At 52.1% G+C, this 22,858-nt stretch overlaps 1 protein-coding gene and 3 non-coding genes across 4 annotated transcripts; all 4 read left to right on the plus strand.

Annotated features, from left to right (window-relative positions):
- Window positions 1–14,504: 14,504 nt before the first annotated feature.
- Window positions 14,505–21,499, plus strand: RPS3 (ribosomal protein S3). Its single transcript, XM_051608791.1, has 7 exons — window positions 14,505–14,592; window positions 15,387–15,517; window positions 16,263–16,356; window positions 17,424–17,518; window positions 18,312–18,499; window positions 20,303–20,499; window positions 21,431–21,499. The coding sequence occupies exons 1-6, from the start codon at window positions 14,563–14,565 to the stop codon at window positions 20,494–20,496; spliced, it is 732 nt and encodes a 243-aa protein (XP_051464751.1). The 5' UTR covers window positions 14,505–14,562; the 3' UTR covers window positions 20,497–20,499; window positions 21,431–21,499.
- LOC127380297 (small nucleolar RNA SNORD15) lies at window positions 17,848–17,994 on the plus strand. Its single transcript, XR_007888458.1, has one exon. It is a non-coding gene; the product is annotated as a small nucleolar RNA SNORD15 (small nucleolar RNA).
- LOC127380298 (small nucleolar RNA SNORD15) lies at window positions 19,793–19,941 on the plus strand. The gene has a single exon (XR_007888459.1). It is a non-coding gene; the product is annotated as a small nucleolar RNA SNORD15 (small nucleolar RNA).
- On the plus strand, window positions 20,684–20,821 carry LOC127380299 (small nucleolar RNA SNORD15). Its single transcript, XR_007888460.1, has one exon. It is a non-coding gene; the product is annotated as a small nucleolar RNA SNORD15 (small nucleolar RNA).
- Window positions 21,500–22,858: the final 1,359 nt, after the last annotated feature.

Raw genomic sequence — 22,858 nt, forward strand, 5'->3', positions numbered from 1 at the left:
ACTAGACCAGGTTGCTCAGAGCCCCATCAAGCCTGACCTTGAATGTCTACAGGGATGGGGCCTCCACCACCTCTCTAGGCAACCTGTTCCAGTGATCCCCCACCCTCATCTTAAAGGACTTTTTCCTAATGTCCAACCTCAACCTTCCCTTCTCTAGCTTGAAACCATCACCCCTTGTCCTATCCTCACATGCCCTTGTGAACAGCTCCTCCCCAGCCCTCTCACAGGCCCCTTTCAGGCACTGGAAGGTGCTCTAAGGTCCCCCCAGAGCCTTTTCTTCAGGCTGAAGAACCCCAACTCCCTCAGCCTGTCTCCAGAGCAGAAGTGCTCCAGCACATCATCTTTGTTGCCCTCCTCTGGATACACTCCAACAGGTCCACGTCCTTCTTGTGTTGGGGACTCCAGTGCTGGACCCAGCACTCCAGATAAGGTCCCACCAGGGCAGAGTAGTGGGACAGAATCATCTCTCTCCATCTGCTGGTCACACTTCTTTGTCTGCAGCTCAGGATGTGCTTGGCCCTACGGGCTGCGACGTCAGCACTGGCTGCTTCCCAACTGGAAATCAGAAGCTGCATGAAGAGGTAGTGGGAGAAGCACCAGCAGAGGCAGGAAAAGCCCTTATGGCCAAACACTGCCTTGGGTGAGATGACCATCAGCTTGAGAGGCTTTGTCCAGACGAGTAGAGAGGTGAGAAGGTTCATCTCTATAGCAGCTCGAGTGCTCCAAGCGCTGTTGCCAAGAGCAGGCACCACGTGCTGCCAGGGGTTAGGGCAAAAAGCAGCAGCAGGATCCAAGGAGTCTGGAACGTGGCCCCACAGCACGTTCCCATTCTCCACTTTTTTCAACATAAAGCAGCAAAAAATGCCTCCTGCAGGAGCTGTGCTGGCCTGGGGCGTGGAGCTCCTGCACTGGTCCTTGCTCGCAGGCCAGGGGAGAAAAAACAAACCCTCTCTTCCCTGTTTTCTTCCCACATCCATCTGAGTGGAGTCCTGGGCCCTCCACATCCTCCTGTGACAAAAACTGGAACTCAGGAAGTTCCACCTCAACATGAGGAGAAACTTCTTGCCTGTGAGGGTGGCAGAGCCCTGGGACAGGCTGCCCAGGGAGGCTGTGGAGTCTCCATCTCTGGAGACTTTCCAGACCCATCTGGATGTGTTCCTGTGGGATCTGCCCTGGGTGTTCCTGCTCTGGCAGGGGGGTTGGACTCCAGAGGCCCCTTCCAACCCCGACCATTCTGTGATTCTATGATTCTGTTTCACATAATCATGGTGAGAGGTTAAACCATGAGCTGCTGTTTCAGGTGTTCGCCTCCTCTCCCAAGGAACAAGTGATAGGACAAGATGAAATGGCCTCAGGTTGCACCAGGAAGAGGTTTACCTTGGATATTAAGAACAATTTAATCCCCCAAAGGGTTGTCAGGGCCTGGCCCAGGCTGCCCAGGGCAGGAGGGGAGTCCCCATCCCTGGAGGGGTTTCCAAGCCCTGGAGATGGTGCTGAGGGACACGGGGCAGGGGTGGCCTTGGCAGGGCTGGGTTAAAGATGGGACTGGATGATCTGAAAGGTCTTTTCCAACCAAAATGATTTCATGAAGAGCAGGTAACGGCCTTTACCTCCGGCCTTATCTCTGTGTCTGACACAGAAGCACCCATAAATCACCCTAAAACGTGGTGTGCAGGAGAAAACAGCCACCTCCTGCCCTCTGCTGATTCCCTGCAGCTTGGAAGCTGATTAAGAATCACTTACCCAAGCAGATGGGTTTCAAGTGATGCTACCAGGGCAAACTGCTCCCCTCAAGCCTCCCATTAAAGTTTCAGTTTACATCCCTTGCACAGAGGCACAGGGCTGGGGTGTGAGCTGCTGGAATGACCCCTGTTTGCAGCCAGTCAGTTCATTAAATAGTAAAGAGCCCAACAATTTCCAGCTAAACAGCACACCCAGAGTCCTTATTTCATTTCCTGGTTTTAAAGGAGGTTTAAATTATTTACTCATGTGCTTAAAGTCTTTTAAGTGAATCCAGGCAGTGAAGTAACATCTCGTTCACCGGGGCAGGTGCCCAAAGTGTCAGAGTGATGGGCCCATTTGGGAGCAGTCACTAAAATGCTGCCAATGACTCCCCAGCTCCAATGGGTCAGGGTTACAATCGAGTCATAGCATCCCAGACTGGTTTGGGTTGGAAGGGACCTTCAAGATCATCTAGTTCCACCCCCCCTGCATGGGCAGGGACACCTCCCAGCAGCCCAGGCTGCTCCAAGCCCCATCCAACCTGCCCTTCAACACTGCCAGGGATGGGGCAGCCACAGCTTCCCTGGCTGGTGGGTTGGACTTGAGTGTTTTGGTGACACCTCAGTGAGATACAGATGGAGTCCAGAGAATTTCTGGTGTAGAACTTCCAAGTTTGGCCACTTGTAAGTGTAGGGATGCTGTGTTCCAAGCCTTGTCTCTCACTTGAAAGCTTCAGCATTCTCCCGTGTGACGTTTCCTCCTGGAGACTCACACACACATTTCCAGAGCTGTATTTCAATGGACCCCAGGTTTTCATCCTTCGTGTAGACCTGAGCTGTTTCTTCTCCCTGTTTCAATCCTGCTCTTGGATTCCTTAAGCGGGATTCAAGGCAGGAGACAGGATTGAGGCAGCTAAATGCTGTCTCTGCCTGGAAACATGTCACCCTTTCCCCTCCCTGTGGTGCACCTTCCACTGCTGGACTTGCTCCCCCCAGTTCTTGCCAAGCCCAGAAACACTAAATCCTCCTGCCTGTGAAATGTTTACAAAAGCCTGGAAACGTGGCCCTGACTCCTGCTCCTCCCGGCCGTGTTTCCCCTCCATCTCGGCCCCTCTGACAGCTTCCCCAGGCTGCTCCAGGCAGGAAGGTGCTCACCAGAGCAGGGCTTGGGCTCTCCACAAGGCAACGGGCTCCACGGGGGGCAGGACACTTTTCTCAGGAGCTTTTCCAGAGCTGCCAGAGAGTTGTGAGCAACTCGGCGAGGGGATTTTAACAGCCATGGCAATTCAGCTCAAACAGTAGCAGCTGCTCCAACTGCAGCAATAAACCATAATACTCCAGCTCTTGCAATAAAACTCCCATCTGAGTCAGACTTTACAAATGCTTTACAACTGGGGCTTGCAATTCTTCATATCTCTACTTGAATTACATTCCTGGACCGATCTCCATTCATTTCATGCAAGCTATCTCATCATGTCCATCTCTGCCCTGGGTTTTATTTTCCACAGCTCCTTCCTGGGAAAATCCATTCACTCTGTGACGTGGCTGATGAAATTGCTGGTTGCAGGGATGGTGACTTGGATGGTTTTCTTTCCTAGGCCTCCAGCTCCTGGGCCAAAACGGTGGTGGGATGTAACTCGCAGCGTTGACCTTGGCTTTGTTTCTTGGTGTCACAGCAGGGTCTGGGAGCTTTGGATGGGCAGCCTGTCCCCCTGAGGATGGTGATGGCCGAGTTTTGGGACCCCTCACAGCCCATGTGGTGGCAGAAGGTTGGGTGGGTGCCTCAAAGTCTTGGGTTTCATGCCCTGTCCTGCCATCCAGCCCTCATCTGGCTGGGCAGAGCTGATGGAAACGAGTTTGAATGATGTGTCTGAACAGCTCTTCACCCAAGGATGTATTCTTGGATTGCTCGTGCTCAAATCACACTCAGGGGAATGGCTCCTTCTGCAATGAAACACTCCATGAAGAGGTTGCTCTGCACCCTCTGCTAGAGGGGGGGAGAGACCTTCTGCCCTTGGCTTCTTGGAAACATGATCCTGGTTGCCTCCTCTGGTCCTGGCAGCACTGGGCTGCTGAGATGCAGTTCCCAGCCTGCAGCAGGGCCTCATCTTGGGCTGAGGTTTCCTATAGCAGAAATTCTCCCCTGGGACCACCAGAGAGCTTCCCTGCTGCTCAGAAACGTGGTCAGGAGCTGCCTGATCTAAGTGCATCTATTTTTTTTTTCTCCTCCTTTAAAAGATTTGGTTACCCCTGTAGGAGTGACGATCAGGTTTCTTGCTGCTGGGGGCAATTCTTTCCCTCTTTCCTTGCCATCTCACCACTCCATGGCTCCTCCAGAGACCTGCAGGTGACTGGGGTCTGGCGAGCCCTGTCCTCACCCTTGGTTGCAGCTCCAGGAGTCTCTGTCCTGACAGTGAAGGGTTGTAGGACACTGTTCCACCAGGAGACAGCAGGCCCTGGGGAGTCTGTCTGTTAGAAACCATCCATCATCCTCAGTCGATCCATTTATATCCAGATGGATCCTTCCAAGCAGCCACACTTTCCTTTATCACCAGCTCCATCCCTGCAGCTGCGAGCAGACAGGCTCAGCTGCTGTGAAAGGGGTATTTTAGGGGTAGGAGTGACATCCCTCCAACATCCTAGAAAGCTTTGGTTTTTTGGGGGAAGGAGGTGTGTCCTCAGAGCCAGAGCTTGGAAGAGAGTCCTCAGTGAGGACCCACTTTTGAGGGGCTCTTGCAGACTCTGCCACAGATGGAGACAAGGTCTCTGCTGAGGCTGTCAAAATCCCACCCATGGCGTGGCCCCAAGGACTTTGCCATTTGCAGGGAGGCAAATGAGAAGAAACAAGCTCCCCAGGCATCCAGAGGGGTGATGGGGCCTGTCCTGGGACACAGCTCATAACCCAAAATCCTGCAGGTGCCCAAGCACGAGGGATCCCAGGGCTGAAATCCCCTTGGCATCTGTGGGCGCGGGTGGAAGAGGCGGGATCAGGCTGCAGCCCTGTGTCCAGGGAATGGCTGGGTGCAGTGGGAAGGGGCAGGCCCTGTGCTTCTGCCTGCACCCATCTGTCTGGGTGCAGTTTTCATGACCCCAAGGCTGTTTTCCTTCACCCAGAGCCAGCACAGCCCTTGAGTTGCCTGCAGGATCTCCCTGCAGCACCGGCGTTGGTTTGCTGCATGAAAGCAGCAGCAATGGCACTGGGGGACCTTCCCAGGCAGGACATTTTTCCTCCTTTTGCCATCACCCATGGAAAGCACAGGTATTTTCGCAGCAAGAGTGGTCAGACCCTGGAACGGGCTGCCCAGGGAGGTGGTGGAGTCACCATCCCTGGGTGTGTGGAAGGGTGGTTTGGATGTGCTGTTGGTGGATGTGGTTTAGGGGAGAACTTTGTAGAGCAGGGATGATGGTTGGACTGGGTGATCCCAAGGGGCTTTTCCAACCTGACGGGTTCTCTATGACTCTATGATCCTAAGATCCAGCGTGGCTGCAAGCTGGGAAAGCCTCTGGCTGCCCTGGCCCCTTCCCTGCAAAGGGCTGCCAGCCTCTCTCGGATGTTCTGAACAGGAGCCAGGTTCCCGGGGAGAAAACGTGGGGATGCCGGCTTCATTGAGCCTGTTCAATGGCCTCGGGCTGCCATAAACCATGTCACTGTCTGGGCCATGAAAGGAGCTGGGGGGAGGCAGGACAGCTCCCCATTCCCCAACCTGCTCCCAGCTGGTTTCCCCTGCAGCGAGGAAACCTGCCGCTAACCCCCCGGCACCTGCAGGGAGCCCTGGGAGGGGGCACAGGGTGGTCCCTGGTGCTGCCAAATGCCACGTCCCAGGGGAACATCCCTGCCTGGAATTCCCTGCTTTTGCTCCCGCCCATGGCTGCGGAAGGGAACCTGTTCTGCACGTGCCAGGGGAGATCCAAGGGCTCCGTGGCAGAGCCGGGGCTGCAGCGGGGTCTTGATGCCAGGTGGGATGTCAAGGTGACCATCCTGTCCCTGGGAACCTGGCAGAGGGTCACGGCCAGAGCTGGAGCTGGTGGCTGCCTATGGGGACTCACCCCAGGTCCTCATCCATCCAGGAAGGTGCCAGGCTCTGCTGCAGAGCTGGGATCCCTGGTGACCTCCTCACCACCCCTGTTTATCCCAATCCTGGAGGATGTGACCACGAGGGCAGGCAGGGGCAATGCTCAGGAGATGCAGCTCAGGACCTTTTACTCCCAAAACCCCAAGAGTTTTTCCATCCACCTGGGGGACTTGGGGACAAAGGGAGCTCCTCTCCCCCAGTGAGGCAGCCCCTGCCCTCTCATTGCTGGCTCCACACAACAGTGGCAGGGAAATGGGGGGCAGGAGGGCTGCAGCCCCTGAGGGTGACAACCTCTGTCCCTGCTCCCTTGGGGCTCAAAAACCTGAGCTGGCAGCCCAGAACCCACCCGTGTCCTGGGCTGTGTCACCAGCAGCGTGACCAGCAGGGCCAGGAGGGGATTGTCCCCTCTGCTCTGCTCTGCTGAGACCCCCCTGCAGGGCTGGGAACAGCTCTGGGGTCCCCAGCACAGGAAGGACACGGAGCTGTTGGAGAGAGGCCAGAGGAGCCACGGAGATGCTGGGAGGGCTGGAGCAGCTCTGCTCTGGAGCCAGGCTGGGAGAGTTGGGGTGTTGAGCCTGGAGAAGAGAAGGCTCCAGGGAGACCTGAGAGCACCTTCCAGGGCCTGAAGGGGCTCCAGGAAAGCTGGGGAGGGGCTTGGGACAAGGGCAGGGAGGGCTGGGAGCAGGGGGAAGGGTTTCCAGCTGGCAGAGGGAGCTGGAGCTGAGATGTGAGGGAGAAATTCTGGGCTGTGAGGGTGGGGAGAGCCTGGCCCAGGTTGCCCAGAGAAGCTGTGGCTGCCCCATCCCTGGCAGTGTTGAAGGGCAGGTTGGATGGGGCTTGGAGCAGCCTGGGCTGCTGGGAGGTGTCCCTGCCCATGCAGGGGGTTGGATCTAGATGATCTTTAATGTCCCTTCCAACCCAAACCAGTCTGGGATTCTGTGTCACAGCTTTTTGGGGATGCTGCCAGCCTCCACTTTGGCAAGGATGAAGTGGAGATAAATTCATCCCCATTTGGCTTCAGGCAGCATCTTGGAGCATCACTTCTCATCTCTGGGAGCTGCTGGGACTGGTTTGGGCTGCAGACAGGGATGGCAGGAGCTGAGGGAGGAATCCCATGTTGCTATTTGTGGAGGGGATGGACGTTCCTGGCTGTGAAGGCTGCAGCTTGGAGCCCACTGGCTTAGCTGGGCCACGTCTGGGGGGAGAGGGGACATTCCCCTGCTGACTGAGGCCACTGAGGCCCCTGATTTGTACCAGGGTGCAGCTTGACCCCAGCTCTGCTTGTCAATGCTGACCCTGAAATGCTGACACAACACATAGTTTCTCCTTAATAGGGCATGGAAAAGGAGATGCACGTCAAGGCCAGGCTTTTCTGCTCATGTTGTGCCTTTCCCTGTCTTTCTGTGATCCAGAAATACATCAGTTGAGCCCCTCCTGGGTAAACTGAGCCTAAAAAAAAATAGAAAATATGATCCTGGGCAGATACTTCCTGCTCTGGAGGTATTGTGGTCCCAAACCACAAGCAGAGTGGGGTTTGTGCAGGTTGTGTGTGGGGCTTCCCTTAAAAATTGTTTGAGACCCTGGTTAAGAGTGTCTTGGGCTCAGATCCCTGCACAGGGACATCCTCAGCTCCTCTTCACTTCTCCAAAGCCAGTGTCTGATGGTCTGGCATCAGACCAGCAACCCCAGATGTCCCCTCAGCTTGTCACAGTGCTGGGACCACGAGTTTCCCAAGTGCCACCCCAAACCTGACCACCTTTGTGGGTTTTTTTTGAGCAGGGTTTTCCTGCCTGGCCCCATCCCCCTGCTGCAATTTGCTGCCCTCTCTCTCTGGTGCTCACGGGCTGCTGAGGAGCTGGGCTGGAGCAGGGAAATGAGCTTGAAATAACCTCCCCCAAAATAAGTGCATGTGTTTGTGTTGGATGGTTTCTGGGAGCTGGTTCACAGCCTGGCTCCAGGAACAGCAGGGTGGGCCAGGGAGGGGGGGAGAAGAAGGGGCAGGGGTGAGGGAGGAAAGAGGGGGGGCTCCTCTCAGCCTCTTTGCTGCCAGGGAAAAGGTGTGACTGCACCATGCTGGGGGGGGAAAAAGCCACAACAGCCAAACAGGAAAGCTTTCTTCAGAGATGAGGTTTCTCCTGCTCACCTTGTGTCTCAGAGATGGGCTGGGGAAGGGTCACACACACACACACACACACACTCCTGCTCACATCTGGAGTGGAAACACCGTGTTGCTCCATCCTGTGGGCCATCCAGATGGATTAGGGATGTCTGGGGTACTTCCCTGGCCTGTTGGCTTTAGGAGCTCCTCACAGGGGGCTGCCCTGTCCCCTTTTCCCACCTGCTTTCAATCCTGGGTATCCTGACCTCCCCCCTAGCTCTGCCACAGCTCCATGCAGCCCAACAGCTCCAGCTCCTCTGGAGGATGATGCCCAACAAGTCCCTCTGAGGGGTCAGTTCAGGAAGTGTGGTGAGGAACAACCTGCAGGCTTAGACAAGCAGACAGAAATGAGGATTCCCTAAGCCCAGGCCAATTCTTTGCAGATACAGGCTTGGGTGAAGTGTCAGTGGCAAATGATACAGAGCCAGGAAGAGATGAGCACCACTTCTGCCACCTGGACACGAGGTGTCATTGTCTGTGTCCAGGGATGCAGCAGAAGAGCCCCAGGAGCTCACAGAGGACCTAAGCAGGCATTTCTGCCCACACTACAGCAGCCCAGTCTGGCCTCCATGTGCTCAAACCCATCCATGCCCAACCTGGCTCCAGTCTGGCCAATGCCTCAGTCCCTGAGGGAGAGACTGGGAAGAGATTGATGGAGCTGTGGCTTCTAATTTTGTCCCAGAAGAAGTGCTGATTGAGAAGGGCACTGCTGGAGCCCATGGACAGTCGGTGGCCCTTGAGGAGCTTGGAGATGAAAGGAGAGAGGAGGATGGGGCTGCCAGAGAGATCACTGAGGCCAGCGTGTTTTTGGAAGCTGGAGAGTGGGGGCAGGGGGCACAACTGGAGCAGGAAAAGGGGGAGAGGAGGGAGGGCCAGCATCTGCAGCGTCCCTGCTCTCCGAAGAGTTCACAGCTCTGCAGGGCGTGAGGAGAGAGGCTGAAGGGCAGAGGGTGAGGGACAGCCATGCCTGGACTCATCAACGACCTGGATGAGGGTATAGAATGTACCCTCAGCAAGTTTGCTGATGACACCAAGCTGGGAGGAGTGGCTGACACACCAGAAGGCTGTGCTGCCATTCAGAGAGACTTAGACAGGCTGGAGAGTTGGGTGGGGAGAAACATGATGAAGTTCAACAAGGGCAAGTGTAGAGTTCTGCATTTGGGGAAGAAAAACACCAGGCACCAGTACAGGTTGGGGGCTGACCTGCTGGAGAGCAGGGTAGGTGAAAGGGATCTGGGGGTCCTGGTGGACAGGAGGATGACCATGAGCCAGCAATGTGCCCTTGTGGCCAAGAAGGCCAATGGATCCTGGGGTGGGTTAGAAAGGGTGTGGTTAGTAGGTCAAGAGAGGTTCTCCTACCTCTTTATTCTGCATTGGTGAGGCCACATCTGGAGTATTGTGTCCAGTTCTGGGCCCCTCAGTTCAAGAAGGACAGGGATCTGCTTGAGAGAGTCCAGCGCAGAGCTACAAAGATGATTAAGGGAGTGGAACATCTCCCTGATGAGGAAAGGCTGAGGGAGCTGGGTCTCTTTAGTTTGGAGAAAAGGAGGCTGAGGGGTGACCTCATCAATGTTTACAAATATGTAAGGGGTGAGTGTCAGGGAGATGGAGTTAGGCTTTTCTCAGTGATGACCAGTGATAGGACAAGGGGTAATGGGTGGAAATTGGAGCATAGGAGGTTCAAGGTGAATATACGAAAAATTTTTTTTACTGTGAGAGTGACAGAGCCCTGGGCCAGGCTGCCCAGAGAGGTTGTGGAGTCTCCTTCCCTGGAGACATTCCAACCCTCCTGGACACGTTCCTGTGTGATGTGCTCTGGGTGACCCTGCTCTGGCAGGGGGGTTGGGCTGGGTGATCTTTCGAGGTCCCTTCCAACCCCTGGGATTCTATGATTCTATGATTCTATGACTGGCCCAGAGGGAAGGGAGGAAGGTGGCTGAGGGCAGAGCATGACGGCTGGGCACACCAGAAGTAAAGACAAAAGGTTTCTGGTGGCAAGAAGAGGGGACGGGTGTCCTTGCAAGGTGGACTTGTGGGCTTCCCCACGAGACAGGCTTTGTCTCCTCAATGTCTCCGTCACCCCTCAAATCCTGGACAAATGGATCCCTGGGGAAGAGGGAGGAGGGAGGTGAGGAGAGACACGAAGCTTTTCCCACCTTGGAAAGCGTCTCCACTGACATCTGCTGGGGAAATAGTCCTTTCCCTGGTGGAGAGGAGAGGAGAGGGGGCTCCTCCAGGCACTGCTGGCTCCAGGCTGCTCCCCACGGGTGATGCTGGGGTGGGTGTTTGAAGGAGAAGTGTCCTACCAGCGCTGTACTGGTCATACTGGTATCCCCTGCGTGATCCTGGGGCTTTTGTCCCAGTGAGGCAGCCAAGAGGTGCCAAAAAAACATGGGTCCAAACCCACCACTGTTGATGCAGTGACGACATTAACGGGGCCCTGGTGGGGTCTGGCCCAGGAGGTACCACAGCCCAAACCTCAGCAGGGATCTGGACCCTGCCATGAACAGCAGGACTCTGCCTGTCCTCTTGAGGCTGGTGTGGGCTGGTAGATCTCTCCACCTTCTATCTTTCCTGGGTTGAGTCCCAGCCTGCACAGCTTACTTGATGCTGAACTGCTCACAGACCTGTAACCATCTCTGCTCTGACCTTCCCAGGTCTCCTCTACCCTTCAGGAGACAGAGGACCAGACATACCCAGTGGGCCCACCAGGGAATTATTTACAGAGCCATGAAATGACAGACCCCCATTCTTTCCTAACCCAAGCCAGCTGCCCTTCTTCCTCTGTAGAACTTAAAAAAGACTGCAGGGTTTACCAGGTTAGTTGTTTTTTTTAAAATGCCATCATCTCATTCAGTCCAAACCACCTGATAGTTCATCATTCTGCCAGGGGACAACCAATGCCCCTCCTTTTTGTTCTAAACCAGTTATTACCATCTGTGGGACATATGCTGTTACTGTCCTTCCCAAAGTCATCTTCAGGCCTCTTGGATAAGCAGCTACTGCTGGAAGACAAGGAGACCACCCCTTACCTACAGCACCCAGTTGTTGGGAGAAATATTTGCCTGGTCTCTTCCAGCTTTCCCCTTCTCTGGGTCAACACTCCCAGCACTAGATGCTGCCTTTCCTGACCAAAATCTTTGGTTCAACCTGGAAGTCTCCAGGCAAGGTGCAGACATTCATGCTGATGTCAGGTCTCCAAAGGCACGTTGCTGATCTGGACCTGATGCAAAGGGAGAGCTCTGAGCTCCTCACAGCTGCTCTCAGACAGTAATTCATTATCCAGAGGCGACACCAACCGGCCATTCCCAGGGAGGCCAGCAGTTCCTCAACCGTTTTGGGCTCTGGAATGCCACAAACGGCTTCCTTACACTCTGTTCCCAATTGCTGATGTCCTTTTGAAATCTCAAAGCCCAGATCTCTTGCAGCCTGGCTTGCTCTTTGGGCTTTACTTCTGGATACCTTGTGCCTGTTCGGTCTGAGAGGCTTTCAAAGTTCTGCTGTTCCCTTTGTGCAGGTGGGTCTCCCTTCTGCAGCAACCCCCACGTCACCCACACTTCGCAGAAGCCGATCTCCAGCTTTCAGCCTTGAACCACCTTCTTTCCACATCTCGAGCTCTTTTGCCAGGTGATTTCCAGATCATTGGGCTAGTCTTGAGCCCTTCTGGGAGCCTTGTCCACGTTAGCTGCATCTTTCACCCCGTTGGTGGATTCTCCCACCCAAAAGCAAACAATGCCCTGCTTTCCTTGGCCAGAGCAATGCAAAAGAAAGCACCTTTTGAATCAAGCACTGGAAACTACTGATGTTCTTCCCTTAAAGCTGTTAACAGAGTGTATGGATTTGCCACTGACAGGGTGTGTGTCCTTAACTAGCTGATTTCTAGCTCTTAGATCCTGGACCAACCTCTGTTCAGCTGAAGGGTTTCTAACTGGTAAGACTGGGGTGTTGTACTTGGATTCACATTCTTCCAGAATTTTATATTCTACAAACCTATTAATCAATTTCTTAACTCCTTTCCTGACTTCTGGTTTCACTGGGTACTGTTTGATCCTCACTGGCTTCCTACCCTCTTGCAATTCTGTGTTCACAGTCTCTGCTGATCTTGATTTCCCAGGCTTATCTATTTCCCATCCTGTGGGGATTACTGCTAGATCTATCTCCCATGGCATTTCTTGCTCCTTTATTCTTTCTTGGATCATCAAGATTTCTCCTGTCTTTGACTCAGGTATTTTTTTAGGAAGAATTCCCCTTTCTCAAAAACCATTTGTGTATTTAGATAACAAATCCCTCCCTAATAAGGGTATTGGGCATACAAGAATTCATGTGCAACTCTTTTCTTTCCAAATTTCAAATCCAGAGGTTGAAGGAATGGCCTGTTGTCTTCCTGCCCTGATGCTTCAATTATATTTGCTGGCTTGGTGCACAATTTCCCTTTGCAAGTATTCAAAACTGAAAATGTTGCTCCTGTACCCACCAGAAATTTACCCTCCTTTTCTCCCAGCTAAATCACAACCAGAGGTTCAGCTGGGTTCCCCTTCCAGTCCCCTTCATTCAGCTCAAATCATGATTCTTGCCACCTCCTGCTGACCCCTCCTCACTTTGGGACATTCTCACTTCCAATGCCCTTCTCCTCTGCACCAAGCACACTGATTTATTCCTAAAGGTCCATTAAAGTTCTGATCCCCAAGGGTTACAAATCCTCCTCTACCTGCAGCCCCCTTTCCTCTCCCACATCCCCAGCCCCTCACTGATGCTCCTGTTATCACTGCCAACAACCCTTTCCTCTCCTCTTCATTACTATCTACTTTCCATTCCACCTCCAACATCTTACTCCCATTCCTTGAATCCTCCCCCTCCAATTTCTGGAGATTTTTCTTTATATCTCATGCTGACTGTTTCATAAAGAACTAAAGCCAGTTGTATTATTCTTTCCACAGTATTTGCTTAAACAAAGTATCTTATTTTCTTGACTTTACAGTTCCTAGTTAAATATAATCCCAGACCCTGGCTACTTGTACGACCTGCTGTGTGTGGTTTCTGTGACTTACTGAATTAAGACACAATCACTCCTCATAGATTCCCACCAGACCAGTTTCCCCTAAAAGATCTGTCCTGTTCAATCTAGTTTGATGAGGTCTGGCTACCTCCTAGGCAAACCAAATCACCAAAGTCTAACTGAATTAGTAACAACAGTGCAGCATCCTCTGGCAGCAAACACTCCTCATCTTCTCCTGGATATAACCAACTAGCCTGTCTGTAATTTCCATGCTTTTTTTTCTTTATGAGTGCATTAGAAAGGGGGTGGTTAGTAGGTCAAGGGAGGTTCTCCTCCCCCTCTATTCTGCCTTGGTGAGGTCACATCTGGAATGTTGTGTCCAGTTCTGGGCCCTTCAGTTCAGGAAGGACAGGGAACTGCTGGAGAGAGCCCAGGGCAGAGCCACAGAGATGCTGAAGGGAGTGGAACATCTCCCTGGTGAGGAAAGGCTGAGGGAGCTGGGTCTCTTGAGCTTGGAGAAGAGGAGACTGAGGGGAGACCTCACCCATGGTTACAGACACGTTCAGGGCAGTGTCAGGAGGATGGAGCCAGGCTTTGTTCAGTGATGTCCAGTGACAGGACAAGGGGCAGTGGGTGCAAACTGGAGCACAGGAGGTTCCATGGGAATATCAGGAAGAACTTCTTTCCTGTGAGAGTGACAGAGCCCTGGGACAGGCTGCCCAGAGAGGCTGTGGAGTCTCCTTCTCTGGAGACATTCCAACCCTCCCGGACACGTTCCTGTGTGATGTGCTCTGGGTGACCCTGCTCTGGCAGGGGGGTTGGGCTGGGTGATCTTCCCAGGTCCCTTCCAACCCCTGAGATTCTGGGATTCTTTCAGCTGTAACTGCCTAAGGACAAGGTTAATGTGAAATATGTTCCCCTGAGTCGTGTTAGAACAATGTTAGAGTCCCGGGGTGAAGAATAACACTTTGTGGAGCAAGCTTAGACTCACAGAATGAAGAATAATCCTTTGTGTGTGGTATCGCATCCTTTTGTACGCAGTAAAACTTTTATCTTTGCTTGTGCTGCCTGGTTTTTTTGTAGTGTAACAACATGTTTCTCTCTTGCTTGCGTGTTGCTCTCGTATCGTGGATCTCCTGCTTGCTTTGCCTGCCATCGTTGTGTTGTGCACTCGGCAAACATCTTCACGTTATATTTTTTAGCATAGACCGGCTTTGTTCTTAACCGTGAGAATGTCATAAAGCAGATTCTTGGGAATAATTAACATAAACCGACCCTTTTCTGGAAATAGTAATGCAGAGGTGGGAGTCAATAGGATAAAAACTGAGGGATGGAGCTGTTTGGGGCACGTCTGGGTGGAGCGGAGGTTCCGTTCGCTCCATAAATCACTAATTGGGATGAAGATCCCAGTTGGGAACGAGTCATTGATCCCACGGGGAGGCGGGAAACGCCCCCGCCCCCAACATGGCGGCGCGTCGGGAGGACTACATTTCCCAGCGGCCCCCGCCCGCCCGCCCACGTGACCGCGCCGGGCCAATGGGAGGCGGCGAAAGGCTGATAAAGCCCGCCCCGCCGGGCCCGCGCCCTCCTTTCCGCCGGGCGGCGCGGCGCAAGATGGCGGTGCAGATCTCCAAGAAGCGCAAGGTGAGGCCGGTGCTCCCCGCCCGCCGAGGCTCCCGAGCCGCTCCATATCGGCGGGGTCGAGCTGGGGGAGGCCCCGGGCTCCTGTGGGGCGGGGTGGTGAGGGGGGGATGGCGGCGGATGAGGGCGGATGGTGGCGGATGCTGCTCGGCGGCCTGGCGGGGAACATGGCGGCGGCGGGAGGCCCGTGGGGCTCCGTGTGGGCCCCGGGTGAGGCGGGGGGAGCCACGAGTTCTCCTCGTAGCCCTGCGTGGGGCTTACACAGGGCCTCTTGTGTGCAGAGGGGAGGCAGGCCGGGGTGGTGGTTGAGGGGCGCGGAGCCGTGCTGAAAGCTGAGGAACTTGCGTGTATTTTCCCCTCTCTTAAGTGGAAGGAGTCTGGGACGAGCGGCTTTCCTGCTTCTGTGGGTCAGAGGGGCCGGGGGGGCTGCACGGCCTTGCCTGTCCCGGAGAGGGAGGGAAGGCTTGGGGGAAGTGGGAACCTTGGCTGCAGTTCCCTGTGGGAAAGGCTGGGAGCCCTCGGATTATTTTATATCAGTTCGTGCCGAGGTATATCGCGAGGCACAGCAGCGAGCCATGATTTCAGCACGGAGTGTGGATCAGGCTGTGCTGGAGGCTCCTGCTAGAAGTGGTTGGGAACTACTGGGGGGATACTTTTATTTCTCCCTTCTGCCGTTCCCTCTGTGTGGATAGAACTGTCCGCAGGACAGTCCCAGGGATGAGTTGCTCCTGAACTCACTGTGTGTGAACGTCTTGTGTTCAGGCTGTTCAGTTTGACTTGGTCCATTTGCATTTTAGTTTGTTGCTGATGGTATCTTCAAAGCTGAGCTGAACGAGTTTCTGACTCGTGAACTGGCTGAAGATGGGTACTCTGGAGTAGAAGTCCGGGTCACTCCAACCAGGACTGAGATTATCATACTTGCCACCAGGTAACTGAGGCAATGCTGCTGTTGACTCATTTGTTGACACGTCAGGAGTCTTGTGTCCAGTTTTGGGGTGCCCAGTTCAAGAGAGAGAGGGATTTACTTGGGAGAGTCCAGCAGAGGCTATGAGGGTGATGAAGGGACTGAAACATCTGTCTGATGGGGAAAGGCTGCGAGACCTGGGGCTGGTTAGTCTGGAGAAGAGAAGACTGAGAGGGGACCTGATTAATGTTTATAAATATCTGCAGGGTGGGTGTCAAGAAGAGGAGCCAGTCTCTGTTCAGGGCTGTCTTGTGGTAGGACAAGGGGCAATGGCCATAAACTGGAACACAGGAAGTTCCACCTCAACATGAGGAGAAACTTCTTTCCTGTGAGGGTGACAGAGCCCTGGGACAGGCTGCCCAGAGAGGCTGTGGAGTCTCCTTCTCTGGAGACTTTCAGGACCCATCTGGACACGTTCCTGGGTGATCCTGCTCTGGCAGGAAGGTTGGACTTGGGGATCTCCAGAGGTCCTTTCCAACCCTGACAACTCTGTGGTTCCATGACTCAGGTCCTGTACCAGGCTGTGAGGGGGGCTGACGATTGCAGCGGTAAATATTACCCACAACTACTTAAGAAAGAGATCCTGAAGTGATTGCTAGTGATACAGCAGTGTTACAACCCCTGAACTCAGATGTCTGGAAGTTCCTTGGGGTGTTCCAGGCTCAGATCTGAAGACCTTTTTCTCAGTTGTACTGCATTTTTCCCCCAGAACTCAGAATGTCCTGGGGGAGAAGGGGCGCCGCATCCGGGAGCTGACGGCTGTCGTGCAGAAGAGGTTTGGCTTCCCTGAGGGAAGTGTTGAGGTAAAGCTGCCTTGGTTAAAGCAGGAGTTAAGGGGGTGGTGCAGTTAGCTGAAAGGTGGTGTGAAGATAACTTGGGGCTTGTTTTACCTCTTCTTACAAAACAATCTTGCACTGAAATACAAAATGATTTGGTCTTTCGAGTGCTGTCACTTTAGCTGTTTTTCTCTGACTTCCCAGCAGGGTCTATGGAGATAGAAGCTTTTAAACTTAACCTGTAAATATTAGTAGAGAATGTTGCTGTCCTCACACTGAGGTGAGAAGCAGTGTAACATGTTTACTATCTGTATGTTAAGAAACTCTTTTGATGCAGAAGCATCTTCAAGTATGATACTGTAATAAAATAGACAGTCAAGTGGCACACCAGTAATTTCTGGTCTTCTAATGTTTGAAATCTGGTACCTTTGCTAGTAATTTCCTCTAAAATCAGGTGAGGGGGGAAACTGTGTGGCCTGGGGTGGTGCTCTTGTTTCTTCCTGCTCAGCCAGTGTTTCTGGATCACATTATGCAGTGAAGATTGCTGATCATCTCCAGCAAATACTTAAACATTCTGAATGGCACAAACCCTGAGTGCATCATTTGAAATGTCAGCTCCTTCTGAAGTATCAGACTTTGGCCTGTTGGAGATGTTAGGTTAAATACACCTCATCCTCCCAGCTTTCAAAAATCAAACCTCTTCTTAGGTCTGATTTTAAGACTTAAATAACTTCACTGTTGTAAACCAGCATCTCGGGCAAAGTTCTTGGGACTGTTTGGTGACTTCTGTCCTGTGTTAACCTAATGTCTTGGGGCTGTTTGAAGCAGCAGCTCTTTGAGACTGGACCATGGATGATTTAATAGACTCCTGCTTCTCAGTGGGTTGCCACTAGGTGTGTCTCACCTCTCCCAGGAGGAGGAGACAGGTACCAAAGGACCATAGCAGTGTCCAAGGGTAAAGCTTCATGTGCGTGTGGAAAGACTAACTGAAGTGGGTGTAGGGGATGGGGCGTAGATTGGTATGAAGCTCTTTTGTGCTGTTAAAAATATCCTGAAATACAGCCAGTTTTGAGTTTGCTTCTTCTCCTTTGCAGCTCTATGCTGAGAAGGTGGCCACCAGAGGCCTGTGTGCAATTGCCCAGGCAGAGTCCCTGAGGTACAAGCTGCTGGGAGGCTTGGCGGTGCGGCGGTGAGTAGAGCAAGTTGTGGTGGCACAGTGAGGAACTGTGAGGTTCAAATACCACTGCAGAAAACCTCCCTGCCAACTTGTCTTTGTGTTTGAAAATTTACCTTTGAGAGGGCAGTTCCTGTAACCCATTTCAGGTTATTATGGTCCATTATAGTTTCAGACATAAAAGTTGCAAGTCTTGGAGTAGATCAGATTACAGAGTGTCCTGACTGGAGTGTGTGAAGTCACATTTATTTCTTTGTGAATAAATGGGTCGAGGAGTGGAACACACTTTCAAGCCTTCTGGCTAAATTGTAGTTGAGGTGACAGTGGCCTTGCTTCTCATATCCCTTCAGTGATGATAAGATGACGAGTCAGAAGCAGGTGGCTCTTGGTGCGGTACCTCTGCAGTGTCATGTTCTGTGGTGCTGCCTGTGGGTCCTCAGCAGGAGCATCCTGTCCTTATTGAATGATTTAGAGGCATTTGTCTGAGAAGGGATGGGGAGCTGCACTCCTGACCCTGGGTGTGTGGGCCACCTTCAGCTGTGGACCTGCTTTTGTGTCTCAAAATAAGCGTGCTTGTCACTGCTCCCACAACCTTACAAAGGACCATAAGTCACAGGAGTTGTTTTTTTTAGGCTCTGTTTGACAGTGCTGAAACAGCATGAAGGTTTTTGCTGCTCCTTGTAGCATGGGCAGCTTTGGTTGGACAGCTGTGCCTTCAGAAGGCTTTTCCCAACCAGAAGTTGGAATGTGCCTCCCCTGAAGCCATGTGAGAGTTAACACGGTGGCTGGTGCTGCTGTCTCCCTGCAGAGCCTGCTATGGTGTCCTCCGTTTCATCATGGAGAGTGGTGCCAAGGGCTGTGAGGTGGTTGTGTCTGGCAAACTCCGAGGGCAGCGTGCCAAGTCCATGAAGTTTGTGGATGGTTTGATGATCCACAGTGGGGACCCCGTGAATTACTACGTCGACACAGCCGTGCGTCACGTCCTTCTCCGGCAGGGTGAGTGGCTGGGGTGTAGGTCTCTTTGCAGCTCTCTTGGTTCCTTCTGTTGGTGCTTCAGAGCCAGAAGGTCTCAGGTCCCGACGTCCCTGCAGGTTGGAGCCTTCCCTCTCCCTCGCATGATTTTCATGCACCACTGATCTTGCAGAGTGGTTCAGTTGTGCTGCTCCCTTTACTCTGTTCTTTTGAGACCCTACCTGGGGTACTGTGTCCAGTCCTGGAGTCCCCAGCATAAGAAGGACATTGAGCTATTGGAGCAAGTTCAGAGGAGGTGACAGAGATGATCCAAGGGCTAGAGCAGCTCTGCTCTGGAGCCAGGCTGGGAGAGTTGGGGTGTTGAGCCTGGAGAAGAGAAGGCTCCAGGGAGACCTGAGAGCACCTACCAATGCCTGAAGGGGCTCCAGGAAAGCTGGGGAGGGACTTTTGATAAGGGCTTGGGGTGATGGAACAAGGGGTAATGGAAGAAGGGAGATTTGGTTTAGACATTAGGAAGAAATTGTGTGCTGTGAGGGTGGTGAGACCCTGGCCCAGGTTGCCCAGAGAAGCTGTGGCTGCCCCATCCCTGGCAGTGTTGAAGGGCAGGCTGGATGGGGCTTGGAGCAGCCTGCTCTGGTGGGAGGTGTCCCTGCCTATGGCAGGGGGTTGGATCTAGATGATCTTTGAGGTCCCTTCCAATTCAAACCATTCCATGATTATTCTATGGTACCACTAGTTGTTCTGAGTCTAAAGTTGTTTTTTTATGCTTTTGCAGCTGAGCTGTCACTGTGAAGTTTGCATATTACATCTGGAGTAGGATTTTAGTTGCATTTGTGTGATGTGAATGGGAAATGGAGAAGTTACCTTCAGGAAACAGCAGAATTTTATGTACTCATCCCAGGACATCCACTTTTCTGGTGTTGGGGATTGCATATTTCCAGTTGAGAATGTGGCTTTATATTTTCCAGATGCTCTCACCTGGGTCGTGGGACCTCTGAAGCTGGTAGCAAACCAACTTGCACATTAAACACATATTGACTGAACTTAAGAGCTGTTGGCAGTTTGAATTCTGGCTTTCCTGGCTCCTGGGGGTAGACAGACAGAACATGGGTGCTGCCAGACCCACAGAAAAGCAAGTGTCAGGCAGGTTTCCTCCAGAGCTATCCCCTGGCAAGTCTTCCCAGCTAAACCAGCTAGGCCAGCTTATACTTGTCCTTCCCCCTGGTAAAACACAAGTGACTTCTGTACCTTAGTTGAGTTATTAATTGCAGAACAGCTGATGTAGGGATACCAGCACAGACCAAATCTCCTGCTTCCCTTCAGTGATGATAACGATGACGAGTCAGAAGGGATGTCCTGGTGTCATTGCAGCCTGGTCAGTGCCATGTTCTGTGGTGCTGTGCTGTGGCTACCTTGGGCAGGATGTCCTACTCTTTGGATGAGTTAGAGGCATTTGTCTGAGAAGGGATGCAGAATAAACCCAGTGCAATTTCCAGTTTCTTAGGAAAGTGAGCTGAGTTATCCCAGGAAGAACAGGGTCTAAAAGCCACAGCATGACTTAAGGATAGAGCACGTTTTCATTGTAGTGCCAGGCTGCAGGTAGCAAAGGCAGTGAGTTGGGTGAAGATGAACAGACTGATGTAAATTCACAGTAATTAGATTTTTAAACTGTAGCACGTTCATGTTAATCTGCCATCTTCAGTCTTGTGAGGAGGTGTTTTTGGTGCAGGTGCATATTCTGTAACCTTGAGACTTGTCCTTACTGCATGTATGCTTGATATTTTGTGTCAAATCAGCATGTCTGTGTTGTCCTGTCACTCTTTGCAGGAGTCCTGGGAATCAAAGTAAAGATTATGTTGCCTTGGGACCCGAGTGGAAAGATTGGCCCCAAAAAGCCTCTGCCAGACCACGTCAGCATTGTGGAACCCAAAGAAGAGATCTTGCCCACCACCCCCATTTCAGAGCAGAAAGGTGGCAAACCAGAACAGCCAGCCATGCCTCAGCCAGTGCCCACTGCCTGAGGGGTAAGTGGGAGGTGGCTTTGGTGAGGATCCATGTGGAAAAGGTGTCATGTCACCAGAAAAGCTGTGGGGTGGCTGGGGTGCTTGGGAGGAAAAGCTGCTGCATTGTAGCAGGTGCAGTGGGTTTAGAGCATTGCCCTGGATGAAGGGAATGTGGTTTAAGGCACCTGCAAACCAGCTGAACACCCTTCAGTGAAGATGAGATGACGAGTCTGAAAGGGAATGTCCTTGTCCCAAGTGCCCTGTTCCCTGTTGTGTTCTACAACATGGGTTTGGGGACCTTGGATCACAATTTGAGTGACTCAGAGGCATTTGTCTGAGAAGGGGTCAGTGCCTTGGATGCTTTCACATTGTACCCCTGCTACCAGTGTGCAGTTGGCAGCACAGGGTGTGTATTCCTCCCCCACTCCCTCCATGGGATCCAGTTGGTGATAAACTTAGAAGCTAGTAACATCGAGCACAATGTGTAGGTTAGTTTCATAAGTAAAGAATCAAGGTTTGAAATCCTGTCTCTCTGAAGGAGTAGCTTCTAAGACAGAAATTGATAGGTTGAAATGTTCTGAGACCTGCTCTGGGTTGTTCCCAAAGTGAAACTTGCTGCTTTTGAAAGTTTTGCTTCCAGTTTCTGATCAGAAGAGCAGGAGCACAGGACCTGTTCAGTAGACTTCTTGAGCTGCTAGTGAAAGCCAGCCTGCTTTGTGGCCTCATGTGAACAGGGAGTTTGGAGGGCAATAGGTGGAACAAGGGAGTCTGACTAGCAAGCTCTGCTCCTGTGGGGATCAGGGGAGTCATGAGCTAAAATTCAAGAAGTGGGAGGTGCCATTTAAGTAGAAAACTTGGACCCTGTGTTGTTTGCTCAGTGTTGTGGGTAGGAGAGTGGGTACAGGAAATGGTTTCCCACCATCTCACTCAGTGTTTTGTTTTTCCCTTGTAGGGTTTATAACAACTGCAACCAGAAGCTTGACTGTCCTGAAAACATCTCTTAATAAAATCACAAAAGACAGTGTGGAGGTGCTTATTTGTTTTTTGCAGAGTGTATTCCAGGAAAGCCTTGCTCCCACCTTTGGTAGGGAAGAAATTCTGTTGTGTTTCTTCCAGCTTGTGTTACCCTTTTGGAGTCAACTTACCAGATCCTGATCTAAACAAAAAGGGGAAAAAATGAAGATTTCTAGGTAAGAGCTGGAACAGCAGTCGGGTGTTCAGGGGGTCATGAGTGACATTCCATGAACTGGTGTGCTACTGGTAACTCTTCAGTTATTTACCAGTCCCTTTCTTCAAGCTTTCCAGGAGAGGGAGCTTTTTTTTAGCAATGTCCAGAGCAGCTGCAGTAGTTGATACGTTTCTGGCCTCAGCTGAAGAATTACTGTATTTGACTAAATGCTTTTTTTCAGCTCTACATCTGTTTTCCTTGACACTGAAAGATGTTCATTAGGGGACTTTGGGGACTAAAAAAAGTATAGAATCATAGAATGGTGAAGGTTGGAAGGGACCTTTTCACTAGAGAGGGCGGTGACAGGACAAGCGGTGATGGTTTTAAACTGGAAGAGGGGAGATTGAGGTCAGACATCAGGAAGAAATTCTTCCCCATGAGGGCAGGAAGGCACTGGAACAGGTTGCCCAGAGAAGCTGTGGCTGCCCCATCCCTGGCAGTGTTGAAGGGCAGGTTGGATGGGGCTTGTGCAGCCTGGGCTGGTGGGAGGTGTCCCTGCTCATGGCAGGGGGGTTTGGAACCTGATGGTCTTTAAGGTCCCTTCCAACCTTCACCATTCTAGGACCTTAAAGGTACAGCAGCTTCACAGCTCGTTAGCATCAGGTAACCTTAGTTGGTGGAGCTACAGGTTGAGACAAACTTCTGAGTAGATACTTGCACATTTGTTGGGAGGGAGGGGGGAAATGAACATTGAATTTCAGACCTGTCCTAAGCTTTGAGCTGAAAATACATTTCAGTGATTGGGGGAAAAAAACTGTCTCCCTTTGAAGCTTGAGTAGACAAGTTATTAATTTGTCAGTTTGTTAATAAAGAGTTTATTGAGCTGTAGGGTAATGTAGGTGGATCCTGAAGTTGATAATGATTGACAAGGCTACTGCTGCTATTGAAGTGCACAGTCTGTAGGCAGGGATGTGTTTTCAGGTCTGTTCTGTTGCTGTGTGAATAACTTTTGAAGCTGTTCTTGTGTCCTGTGGTCAAGCTGAAGCCCTGGAGCTGAAGCAGTAAGACTGAGCATCTGGTTGCATTTCAAGCAGAGGTTCTGGTTCTGTCAGCCCTTTTCCCAGTCTTTTTTTCACAATTTGGTGCAGTAATGGGAACAGGCTGTTGCACACATCCTGAGAGATGATGTTGTGTGCAGAATCAAGGCTTTGT

The sequence above is a fragment of the Apus apus genome, chromosome 1 (assembly GCF_020740795.1).
Source record: "Apus apus isolate bApuApu2 chromosome 1, bApuApu2.pri.cur, whole genome shotgun sequence".
Lineage (NCBI taxonomy): Eukaryota > Metazoa > Chordata > Aves > Apodiformes > Apodidae > Apus > Apus apus.